This window comes from Oncorhynchus clarkii, unplaced genomic scaffold (assembly GCF_045791955.1).
Source record: "Oncorhynchus clarkii lewisi isolate Uvic-CL-2024 unplaced genomic scaffold, UVic_Ocla_1.0 unplaced_contig_6424_pilon_pilon, whole genome shotgun sequence".
NCBI classification, from domain to species: domain Eukaryota; kingdom Metazoa; phylum Chordata; class Actinopteri; order Salmoniformes; family Salmonidae; genus Oncorhynchus; species Oncorhynchus clarkii.
In genome coordinates, this window is record NW_027258211.1 from 23268 (window position 1) to 35828 (window position 12561).

The following is a 12561-nucleotide window of genomic DNA, read 5'->3' on the forward strand; positions in this document are numbered from 1 at the left end:
AACTAAAATATGTTTTAGGCTCAGAATCCCGAGAGGATGATGTGACCTGTGCACTGTATGGAAATACCCCCTTATTTTGTATTATGGGGATGTCTCTCGGCGCGCACTGAGTGATATGGTGATGCTGCATGAGCCGCGCCTGGTGGTGGGTACATGTACTGTTCAGTCAGAGTCAGAATACCCGAGAGAGAGAGAGAGAGAGAGAGAGAGAGATTAGCGTCTCTTTCCAATGAAACATTTCTGGCAGTTTGACGATGACAGCTAAAGGAAGACTCAAAGGTAAAATGATCATTGTTTACATTGTGTGTTTTTCTTCATTTAGGGATCAAAGGGATGCATGTAGACTATTAGATGTTAATTAAATTGGTAGGTGTTACAAGTTAATGCATGGAAACGTGGAAGTAACGATGTGAATATAATATGTTTTGGGACTTGCCATAGGCGACCCTGAACACGTTATGTTGAGGTCCACTACGTTGGTCTTATCGGAGTGTTAATAGCCATGACATTGGCTGCTGTGAAAGCTCTATAACTTGGCCTACATTGTCAATATCTAGATGTATTTTTAGACAGCCAAATTTCCCTCACATCGCCAGGCAATTGATTCGTTTGGTTGTTAGGATGCAATTTGCGAGGTAGAAGAGACTCGATAAGGTTCCATATGACTTTAATATGGGAGCTCATAATGTCATCCATCCTGCACCTATGGCTGTGTTCTTATTTTTGTGAGTTTGAAAAGTAATATGGTAATATATGTCGCTTTATTTGCTCCCTCACACCAAATCATGCTTAAAGAAATTATGTGCATCTGCACAAATTGTGTGTTTAAGGACTTACTTCCTTCCCTATCCTATATTTATAAGCGTCCCCAGATTCTTCTTCTGTCTCACTGACAGCCAAATGAGACAAAATGGAGTTTCGGAATGCTTAGTTGCGTATCAGCATATTGTAGCCTATTGCCTTCATCAAGGCAGCATATAATGCTGTTATTGCATCATTGGATTATGGAATATTTAATGTGTTTCTGAACAGCGGCTTTTATGAGTGGGCGGCATCAGACGAGGTGATGGGGGTTCGGCGAGCCTTGATACACCGTTTCCACACAGATTGTCATGTTTATTGGGGTCACAACAACCCTGGCAGTGTGTGCACTTGTGCACAAAGTCACATGCGACCATGCCTTTTTCTTCAACTGGGAGATTGTGGCGGGTTTCTGGTGTGGAAGAAAAAGGGGACGCGGGTTGATAGACACTCGGGCGGGAAAACCCGGGTTTTCGGTGTAGGGTGCGTTTGCGCGCGTGTGTTTCGCTGAGTGTACGTACATGTGCGCCACGCGTGCACACAGATGTGCATGTTAGTGTGCATGCCTGTATGTGTGCGTTTGTGTGTGTGTCTTGGAGCGCAGCTGGGCTATATTGCTCAGCTGCAATAGTGAACTAAACACAGTCTGACTCTGCACACCATACACACATCATCTACCACAATGAGAATATAATGTGTCAGAGAGAGACACGTTAAAGCATCAAAGTGAGAGACAACATTTTATATGAGGAGTGAGCCAAGAGAGGAGGAGAGCATGTGTGTAGAGCAGGCCTATAGAGAAATGAACACAGTATATAGGCACTAGGCCTATGGATGGTACAGGAGCCCAGACAGTTGATTTGTTACATCCAGAGATCGGTGTGTGTAGACTACTGTAGATGGATTAGGAGAGAGTGGGATAGGACAGAGGGATGAGGAAGATTTGGGAGAGAAAGAGAGAGAGAGAGCAGCACACTGAGCACAGCACACAGGCAGGCGAATGGAGGCACTGGACCAAGACTGAGTGTGGACAAGGTGAGGAAAGGAAAGAGAGAATGTGACAAGCACATGAAGGAGGTGAAGTAGATGAGAAGCGAGAGAGAAAGATGGAGAGATTACATGATGTAGGCTGATGGACAGACAGAATTCCACAGGGCTATTGGATCTTCTGATCCTGTTGACTATATCCAATCTAATGGCTCATACTTGCAAATCATTCTCACCTGATTTTATACAATCCAGTGATCGTCAGTCATGGAGAACCATATGATGTGCAGGATTTTATTCCAGCCAATCATTAACACATGATTCAACGAATCAACTATCATCAAAGCCCAAGAGAAGGCATGCCTATTGGCATTTTGAGGAGGCAGGGAAAGGACAGGAGGTTAGGACACAAGGAATCAAGGAGTACATATTCAAAAAGAGCCAGATTGACCAATCCTAACCAACCATTGATAATTACTGTACTTCCTGGTGTCTTTCCATGGCCACACTAGCGCTCTACTCAAGGCCCACTTTCTGAGCAAAGTTGCTACTAACCCAGCCGTTTTATTTCTCTAGTGACTCATGCAATCTCTTGCAAAGGGTACTTCAAGTTGATAGGCTATTACATTAGAGCGTTTTCAGGCTAAGAGATTGAGCTTTTCATAGCTGTATACCATTCAGAGAACAGAAGCAGTCCTCAGAGATTGTTATTAGGTGTTTTATTAGGATCCCATTAGCTGGTGGATTAGCAGCAACTACTCTTCCTGGGGTCCACACACACAACATAAAGCAGAATGTAATACAGAACATTAATAGACAAGAACAGCTTCAGGACAGAACTAAATACATTCAAAGCTAGAATCCTTAGTTGTATAAATTAATGATATATACCCATTGATTCTTGAAGAATATAACTTGTAAATGCCTCATGAGCTTAGTTCAACTGTTGTACCCCATCAGAACCCAACATATAAGCTTGTTTCACTCCAGTGTTTGTAAACAATGTAAATATTAACAAACACAAAATAGCCTCAAAACATGATTATATGATTATAGAATTTTGATACAGTATCATGGATGGTCAGTCCTTTCGTCTGTGAATTTGAGACTGGTTACATTTCTCCAGGCCCATCCCTCAGCTTTTTACCAAAACAAAGGCTGCGTGTCCGTTTTGTTATTGTTTCAATTAAGGATTCTAGCTTTAAAATAAGAAAATATAAATGTAAAAAAAAAGGTCCTGTAATGGAGAATAAAAGTTCTGCAGTCTTACTTGTGTGGCAGGTATCCTAGCGGCACATTGGACCAGTACCTGGAAGGTTGCTGTTTCGATTCCCTGAGCTGACGAGGTGAAAACTCTGTCCATGTGCCCTTGCACAAGGCTCTTAACCCTAATTGTTTCTGGATAAAAATGTCTGCTGTGAATGACTAAAATGATTGGATAAGACCATTATTCAGCACTGTCAGATCAGTGATCTGTAATGAGGTAGGAAGGAAGGAAATAAAGAGAGAAGGAGGAAAGGAAAAAAGGATGGATGAATGGATTTTTTGTTAATGAATACAAGCATGCACACACACACACATGTACAAATAGGTACACACAAACACATCCACACACACAAAAATTCACACCGCTTCTGGCATGGCTCGGGCACTACTTTGAATGTTTTCTTCTGGATTCCCATGCTGTCCTATGTGGTGCCCTGTGGATGTCTGGGTGTGTGGGTGTGTGGGTGTGTGTGTGTGTGGATGTGTTGATGTGTGGGTGTGTGTGTGTGTGGATGTGTTGATGTGTGGGTGTGTGGATGTGTTGATGTGTGTGTGTGTGTGTGTGTGTTGATGTGTGGGTGTGTGGGTGTGTGTGTGTGTGGATGTGTGGGTGTGTGTGTGTGTGGATGTGTTGATGTGTGGGTGTGTGTGTGTGTGTGTGGATGTGTTGATGTGTGGGTGTGTGTGTGTGTGGATGTGTTGATGTGTGGGTGTGTGTGTGTGGATGTGTTGATGTGTGGGTGTGTGTGTTGATGTGTGGGTGTGTGGGTGTGTGTGTGTGTGGATGTGTGGATGTGTGGGTGTGTGTGTGTGTGTGTTGATGTGTGGGTGTGTGGGTGTGTGTGTGTGTGGATGTGTGGATGTGTGGGTGTGGATGTGTTGATGTGTGGGTGTGTGTGTGTGGATGTGTTGATGTGTGGGTGTGTGGGTGTGTGGATATGTGGGTGTGTGGGTGTGTGGATGTGTGTATGTGTGTGTGTGTGTGTGTGTGTGTTGATGTGTGGTGTGTGGGTGTGTGTGTGTGTGGATGTGTGGATGTGTGGGTGTGTGTGTGTGTGGATGTGTTGATGTGTGGGTGTGTGTGTGTGGATGTGTTGATGTGTGGGTGTGTGTGTTGATGTGTGGGTGTGTGTGTGTGTGTGGATGTGTGGATGTGTGGGTGTGTGTGTGTGTGGATGTGTTGATGTGTGGGTGTGTGTGTGTGTGGATGTGTTGATGTGTGGGTGTGTGTGTGTGTGGATGTGTTAATGTGTGGGTGTGTGGGTGTGTGGATGTGTTAATGTGTGGGTGTGTGTGTGTGTGTGTGTTGATGTGTGGGTGTGTGGGTGTGTGTGTGTGTGGATGTGTGGATGTGTGGGTGTGTGTGTGTGTGGATGTGTTGATGTGTGGGTGTGTGTGTGTGTGTGTTGATGTGTGTGTGGGTGTGTGGAACTGTGTGGATGTGTGTGAGTGTGCGCGTGTGTACAGTAAGTATATTTGTGTGTGTTATGGGGGCTTTGTGTGAGCGTACCTTGAAAGTTTTCTCTCAGTCCTGTACTATGGCAGGACAGAGTATTTATAGCCCTTTAGAGAGACAGAGGGAGAGAGAGAGAGAAGGAGACAAGGAGGGAGAGAGTTAGAGATAGAGAGAGAGAAGCGGAGAGAGAAGGAGAGAAGGAGGGAGAGAGGTAGAGGTAGAGGTAGAGAGTGAGAGAGGGATTGTCTAATGAGGACATGTTGTTTGGGGATAGTTTCTGTTAGTGTGTGTCTGTGTATCTGTACACAGATGGCCCTTCATGTGTGAAGCATACATTAATTACACAACTTCAACCCCCCCCATCATCAGAGATGGTAGAGGCATGAACACAAACACACACACACACACACACACACACACACACACACACACACACACACACACACACACACCACACACACACACACCACACACACACACACACACACACACACACACACACACACACACACACACACACACACACACACACACACACACACACACACACACACACACACGTACACTGTCACAACCCTCCCCATTTTCCATATTCCCCCTTCTTCTGCTCTCTTACCCTTCTCTTTCATTGCCCCATTGTTTCATCACTCTGTTCCTCACTCTTTCATTTATTTATGCAGAGACAGGCTGTAGGAAGAGTGGATCTCCTGAGGTGTGTCATATCATTCTCTGCGAGGTCCTGCAGAGGCCAACATATTCAGACAGAAACAGGTTCCTCACACTAAGACACCACAGGAAAACACAGCGATAGATTCACTAAGTGTTTGAACCAATGGCCAACGCAGAGCTGTCAGGTCTACCTACAGTACAGTAGATGTATTGATAAAAGGCACTTTTGTGTTTTTCAACTGTCTGTAATGTGGGCTATTCTCCTATAATGCTGTTTTTACTCAACTACGCTGTACATTCTCTGTCAATCTTCCCTACTTTTTTATCTATCTCAATCACAGTCTCTTTCACACACCCTCACACACACTCTCCTTTTCTCACTTGCACACTCACACACCCTCACACACCCTCACACACACTCACACACCATCACACACACTCACACACCCTCACACACACTCACACACCCTCACACACCCTCACACCGTAGTAGTTTGGTGGTGGGACTAGGGCAGTACATGGGACAGGACCTTCCTTGCATTGGTGATAGAACAGTGTGGGTTAGTTCCCTGTAGGGCTAACCCTACCGTAGTGGAGCTGGAGCAGTGACCTGACCTGGTTAGCCTTTAGCTCAGTGGGCTACGGGCTGTCTCTGCCGGTGTGGAATGCCCTCAATACGTCATTGACACATGACTAGTGGGGGGCTGCAGGGCCTGGAGAAATGGTGTGTGTGTGTGTGTGTGGTGTGGGGTGGTGTGGTGTGGGGTGGGGTGGGGTGATTCATTAGTTTGATTTAAGATTTAAGGGATGGGGAGGTCAGGAGGTAGTAGAGGAATGTTAGACGGTGATGGATGGAAGGCAGAAAGAAACAGAAAAAAAAGGCAGCGAGAGCGAAATAGAGAGAGAGAAAGATAGAGCGAAAGGCCTACTTGTGAACTAGGCCATTATCTGTGTTAGTACTGGTGGGGCTCCAATGAGGTTCTGTAGATCCTGCAAAACAATACCTTAGTGTGTGTGTGTGTGTGTGTGTAAGTGCGTGTGCACACAAGTGTGTTTCTGTGATGTGTGAATTTCTGTATCTGTATTTCTTTGGGCATGTGTGTACATGTGTGTGCATGTGTGTGCATGCGTACGGGTATGTGTGTTTCTACCTCTGTGTGTGTGTGTGTGTGTGCATGTGTATGTGTTTTTGCCTTTGTGCCTGTGTGTGTGAGTCCTCACGTGCAGCTGGGCGCTCTTGCTGTATCTCTTCTGGTCAGTCATCCCTCTCTCCAGCAGTGCCCTAGGGGCCTTCATTATGTAAGGGAAACACCGCTGCAAAGCACAGGCCGATAACTCAGCCATACCCTGAAATAAAGCCTGCTAGACCGTCTATAACACAGACAGTACATTCAAATGTACATACATGTATGCATGCACACATGCACATTGCAAAAGAAAAGAGGAGGGGAGAGGAGGAGGGGGGATAGGAGACGAGAGGAGATGAGAGCAGAAGAGTGGAGATGAGAGGAGTGGAAAAGAGAAGAAAAGAAACGAGGAGAGCGGATAGGAGAAGAGAGGAGGAGAGAGGAGGGGAGAGGAAAGGAGGGGAGAGGAGGGGAGGTGAGAGGAGAGGAGGGGAGAGGAAAGGAGGTGAGAGGAGAGGAGAGTAGGGGAGAGGAAAGGAAAGGAGGGGAGAGGAGGGGAGGTGAGGAGGAGAGAGGAAAGGAGGAGAGAGGAAAGGAGGAGAGAGGAGAGGAGAGGAAATTAGGGGAGAGGAGAGGAGGAGAGAGGAGGTGAGAGGAGAGGAGGGGAGAGGAAAGGAGGTGAGAGGAGAGGAGAGGAGGGGAGAGGAAAGGAGGTGAGAGGAGAGGAGAGGAGAGGAGAGGAGGGGAGAGGAAAGGAGGGGAGGTGAGGAGGAGAGAGGAAAGGAGGAGAGAGGAAAGGAGGAGGGGAGGTGAGAGGAGAGGAGAGAGGGGTGGAAAGGAAAGGAGGGGAAGTGAGAGGAGAGGAGGGGAGAGGAAAGGAGGGTAGAGGAGGGGAGGTGAGAGGAAAGACGACGAGAGGAGAGGAGAGCAGAAGAGAGGAGACAAGGGGAGCGGTGTTGTTCCTGTAGATGCTGTGATGTTGTTTATTACCTCAGCCTGGTACTCTGTGGAGAGATGATTGGAGGTAGACAAATAGATAGAGAGGAGACTAGAGGAGTGGATAGGAAAAGAGAGGAGATGAGATTAGAGGAGGGGAGAGGACAGGACAGGAGAGGAGAAGAGACGAGAGCAGAAGATAGGAGTGGAGAGGAGAAGAGGAGATAAGATTAGAGGAGAGGAGGGAAGTGGAGAGGAGGGGATAGGAGAGGAGTTGAGGGAGAGGAGGGGATAGGAAAAGAGAGGAGATGAGATTAGAGGAGGGGAGAGGGCAGGACAGGACAGGAGAGGAGGGGAGAGGACAGGAGAGGAAAAGAGAGGAGGGGAGAGGACAGGAGAAGAGAGGAGGGAAAAGGACAGGAGAAGAGAGGAGGGAAGAGAACAGGAGAGGAGAAGAGAGGAGAGAAGAGAACAGGAGAGGAGGAGAGAGGAGAGGAGGGGAGAGGACAGGAGAGGAGGGGAGAGGACAGGAGAGGAGAAGAGAGGAGGGAAGAGGACAGGAGAAGAGAAGAGAGGAGGGAAGAGGACAGGAGAGGAGAAGAGAGGAGAGGAGAGGAGAAGAGAGGAGGGGAAGAGGACAGGAGAAGAGAGGAGGGAAGAGGACAGGAGAGGAGAAGAGAGGAAGGGAGAGGAGGAGAGGAGAAGAGAGGAGGGAAGAGGACAGGAGAAGAGAGGAGGGAAGAGGACAGGAGAGGAGAAGAGAGGAGGGGAGAGGACAGGAGAGGCGAAGAGAGGAGGGAAGAGGACAGGAGAAGAGAGGAGCGGAGAGGACAGGAGAGGAGAAGAGAGGGGACGAGGGGAGCGAGATTAGAGGAGAGGAGATGAGAGGGTAGTTGAGAGGAGGGGGAGGAGGGGACAGGAAAAGAGAGGAGAAGAGAGCAGAATAGAGGGATGGAGAGGAGAAGAGGAGATGAGATTAGAGGAGAGGAGGGGAGATGAGAGGAGAGGCGGGAGGAGAGGAGATGAGGGGAGAAGTGGGGAGCGGAAAGAGAGGAGAGGAGAGGAGGGGAGATGAGAGGCGGGAGGAGAGGAGATGAGGGGAGAAGTGGGGAACGGAGAGGAGAAGAAAGGAGATGAGAAGAGCTGATTAGAGGGGAGTGGAGGGGATAGGAAAAGCGGGGAAAAGAGAGGAGACGAGATGAGTGGAGAAGAGAGAAGATGAGATTAGAGGAGAGGAGGGGAGTGGAGTGGAGTGGAGAGGAGAGGAGGGAGGAGGGGAGGGGAGGGAGGGAGGGGAGAGGAGAGGAGGGGAGTGGAGAAGAGATGAGAGGTGGGGAGAGCAGGCGTGAAGCAGAAAAGAGGGGAAAGGAAAAGGATGGAAAAGAGACGAGAGGAGTGGAGAGGAGAAGAGAGGAGGGTAGATTAGGGGAGATGAGATGAGAGGGGTGGAGAGGAGGGGAGGAGGGGAGAGGAGGGTATTGTTCCTGTAGCTGCTGTGATGTTGTTTATTACCTCAGCCTGGTACTGTGTGGAGAGATGGTTGGAGGTAGACAGGTAGATAGAGAGGAGACGAGGGGAGTGGATAGGAAAAGAGAGATGAGATTAGAGGAGGATGGGAGAGGAGAGGAGGGGAGAAGAGAGGAGAAGAGAGGAGGGGAGAGGAGTGAAGAGTAGGGGAGGGGGTAGGAGAGGAGGGGAGGGGAGAGGAGAGGAGGGGAGGGCATAGGAGGGGAGTGGAAAAGAGAGGAGGAGATGAGATTAGAGGAGCGTAGAGGAGAAGAGATGAGAGGAGAGGAAAGGAGGGGAGAGGCAAAGAGGGGAGAGGAGAAGAGGGGAGAGGAGAGGAGACAAGGGGATGGGATAGGATAGGAGGGGAGAGGAAAAGAGAGGAGACGAGATTAGAGGAGAGGAGAGGAGAAAAGAGGAGGGGAGAGGAGAGGAAATGAGAGGAGGAGACAAGATTAGAGGGGAGGAGGGGAGAGGCAAAATGGGTAGAGGAGAGGAGGGGAGAGGAGGGGAGTTGAGATGAGAGAAGGGGAGAGGAGAGAAGAGACGAGATGAGTAGAAGAGGGGATGGGATAGGATTGGAGGGGAGATGAGATGAGAGAAGTAGAGAGGAGGGGAGAGGAGAGAGTGTTCCTGTATGTGCTGTGATGTTGTTTATTACCTCAGCCTGTTACTGTGTGAAGGGATGGGTGGAGGTAGACAGATAGATAGATAGATTAGATAGATAGATAGATAACGTTAACATTTTATTCTCTGGAAAACACCATTCTTAACAGTACACCTGATAGCGGTTCCATATGTTAAACATTAAGAAAGAGAGGATGCAACAACTAGTATGGGTTTCTAATATGACTAGGATTTTGCCTTTGGCTTCTCGACAACAACAAAAAGTTGATATTTGTATTTATTATGATCCCCAATTCTCTTCCTGGAGTCCAGCAAAATTAAGGCAGTTATACAATTTTTAAAAATGTACAATACATTCACAACAGATTTCACAACACACTAAGTGTGTGCCCTCAGGCCCCTACTCTACTACCACATACTGTATCTACAACACAAAATCTATGTGTACATGTGTATAGTGCGTATGTTATCGTGTGTGTGTGTGTGTATGTGTGTGTGCATGTGTCTCTGCCTATGTTTGTGTTGCTTTACAGTCCCTGCTGTTCCATAAGGTGTATTTTTATCTGTTTTTTTAATCAAATTTGACTGTTTGCATCAGTTACTTGATGTGGAATAGAGTTCCATTTAGTCATAGCTCTATGTAGTACTGTGTACCTCCCATAGTCTGTTCTGGACTTGGGGACCGTGAAGAGACCTCTAGTGGCATGTGTTGTGGGGTATACATGGGTTTCCGGGCTGTGTGCCAGTACGTCAAACAGAAAGCTCGGTGCATTCAACAACGAGACTTATATTTCCCTCACTAACTTTAAACATCAGCTATCGGAGCAGCTAACCGATCGCTGCAGCTGTACACAGCCCATCTGTAAATAGCCCACCCATTCTACCTACCTCATCCCCATATTGTTTTTATTTACTTTCTGCTCTTTTGCACACCAGTATTTCTACTTGCACATCATCATCTGCTCATCTATCACTCCAGTGTTAATCTGCTAAATTGTAATTACTTCGCTACTATGGCCTATTTATTGCCTACATCCTCACGCCATTTGCACACACTGTATATAGGCTTTCTTTTTTTCTATTGTATTATCGACTGTACACTTGTTTATTCCATGTATAACTCTGTATTGTTATATGTGTCGAACTGCTTTGCTTTATCTTGGCCAGGTCGCATTTGCAAATGAGAACTTGTTCTCAACTAGCCTACCTGGTTAAATAAAGGTGTTCTCAACTAGCCTACCTGGTTAAATAAAGGTGTTCTCAACTAGCCTACCTGGTTAAATAAAGGTGTTCTCAACTAGCCTACCTGGTTAAATAAAGGTGTTCTCAACTAGCCTACCTGGTTAAATAAAGGTGTTCTCAACTAGTCTACCTGGTTAAATAAAGGTGTTCTCAACTAGCCTACCTGGTTAAATAAAGGTGTTCTCAACTAGCCTACCTGGTTAAATAAAGGTGTTCTCAACTAGTCTACCTGGTTAAATAAAGGTGTTCTCAACTAGCCTACCTGGTTAAATAAAGGTGTTCTCAACTAGTCTACCTGGTTAAATAAAGGTGTTCTCAACTAGCCTACCTGGTTAAATAAAGGTGTTCTCAACTAGCCTACCTGGTTAAATAAAGGTGTTCTCAACTAGTCTACCTGGTTAAATAAAGGTGTTCTCAACTAGCCTACCTGGTTAAATAAAGGTGTTCTCAACTAGTCTACCTGGTTAAATAAAGGTGTTCTCAACTAGCCTACCTGGTTAAATAAAGGTGTTCTCAACTAGCCTACCTGGTTAAATAAAGGTGTTCTCAACTAGTCTACCTGGTTAAATAAAGGTGTTCTCAACTAGCCTACCTGGTTAAATAAAGGTGTTCTCAACTAGCCTACCTGGTTAAATAAAGGTGTTCTCAACTAGCCTACCTGGTTAAATAAAGGTGTTCTCAACTAGCCTACCTGGTTAAATAAAGGTGTTCTCAACTAGCCTACCTGGTAAATAAAGGTGTTCTCAACTAGCCTACCTGGTTAAATAAAGGTGTTCTCAACTAGCCTACCTGGTTAAATAAAGGTGTTCTCAACTAGCCTACCTGGTAAATAAAGGTGTTCTCAACTAGCCTACCTGGTTAAATAAAGGTGTTCTCAACTAGCCTACCTGGTTAAATAAAGGTGTTCTCAACTAGCCTACCTGGTCAAATAAAGGTGTTCTCAACTAGCCTACCTGGTAAATAAAGGTGTTCTCAACTAGCCTACCTGGTTAAATAAAGGTGTTCTCAACTAGTCTACCTGGTTAAATAAAGGTGTTCTCAACTAGCCTACCTGGTTAAATAAAGGTGTTCTCAACTAGCCTACCTGGTAAATAAAGGTGTTCTCAACTAGCCTACCTGGTTAAATAAAGGTGTTCTCAACTAGCCTACCTGGTTAAATAAAGGTGTTCTCAACTAGCCTACCTGGTAAATAAAGGTGTTCTCAACTAGCCTACCTGGTTAAATAAAGGTGTTCTCAACTAGCCTACCTGGTTAAATAAAGGTGTTCTCAACTAGCCTACCTGGTCAAATAAAGGTGTTCTCAACTAGCCTACCTGGTAAATAAAGGTGTTCTCAACTAGCCTACCTGGTTAAATAAAGGTGTTCTCAACTAGTCTACCTGGTTAAATAAAGGTGTTCTCAACTAGCCTACCTGGTTAAATAAAGGTGTTCTCAACTAGCCTACCTGGTTAAATAAAGGTGTTCTCAACTAGCCTACCTGGTTAAATAAAGGTGTTCTCAACTAGCCTACCTGGTTAAATAAAGGTGTTCTCAACTAGCCTACCTGGTTAAATAAAGGTGTTCTCAACTAGCCTACCTGGTCAAATAAAGGTGTTCTCAACTAGCCTACCTGGTAAATAAAGGTGTTCTCAACTAGCCTACCTGGTTAAATAAAGGTGTTCTCAACTAGCCTACCTGGTTAAATAAAGGTGTTCTCAACTAGCCTACCTGGTTAAATAAAGGTGTTCTCAACTAGCCTACCTGGTAAATAAAGGTGTTCTCAACTAGCCTACCTGGTTAAATAAAGGTGTTCTCAACTAGCCTACCTGGTTAAATAAAGGTGTTCTCAACTAGCCTACCTGGTAAATAAAGGTGTTCTCAACTAGCCTACCTGGTTAAATAAAGGTGTTCTCAACTAGCCTACCTGGTTAAATAAAGGTGTTCTCAACTAGCCTACCTGGTTAA

The 12561-nt window shown here is 46.1% G+C and overlaps 1 protein-coding gene across 5 annotated transcripts in view; it reads left to right on the forward strand.

Moving 5' to 3' along the window:
• Positions 1-12561, forward strand: part of LOC139396088 (protein phosphatase 3 catalytic subunit alpha-like) — a 67247-nt gene that overhangs the window by 561 nt on the left and 54125 nt on the right. Inside the window, exon 1 of one of the 5 annotated variants that reach the window (XM_071143295.1) lies at positions 193-279. The exons of the other annotated variants lie outside the window; for them this stretch is intronic. Coding sequence (XP_070999396.1) covers positions 255-279 — 25 coding nt within the window. The 5' untranslated portion in view covers positions 193-254. Of the gene's footprint in view, positions 1-192; positions 280-12561 lie in introns of those variants that run through there. 5 annotated transcript variants of the gene reach the window in all.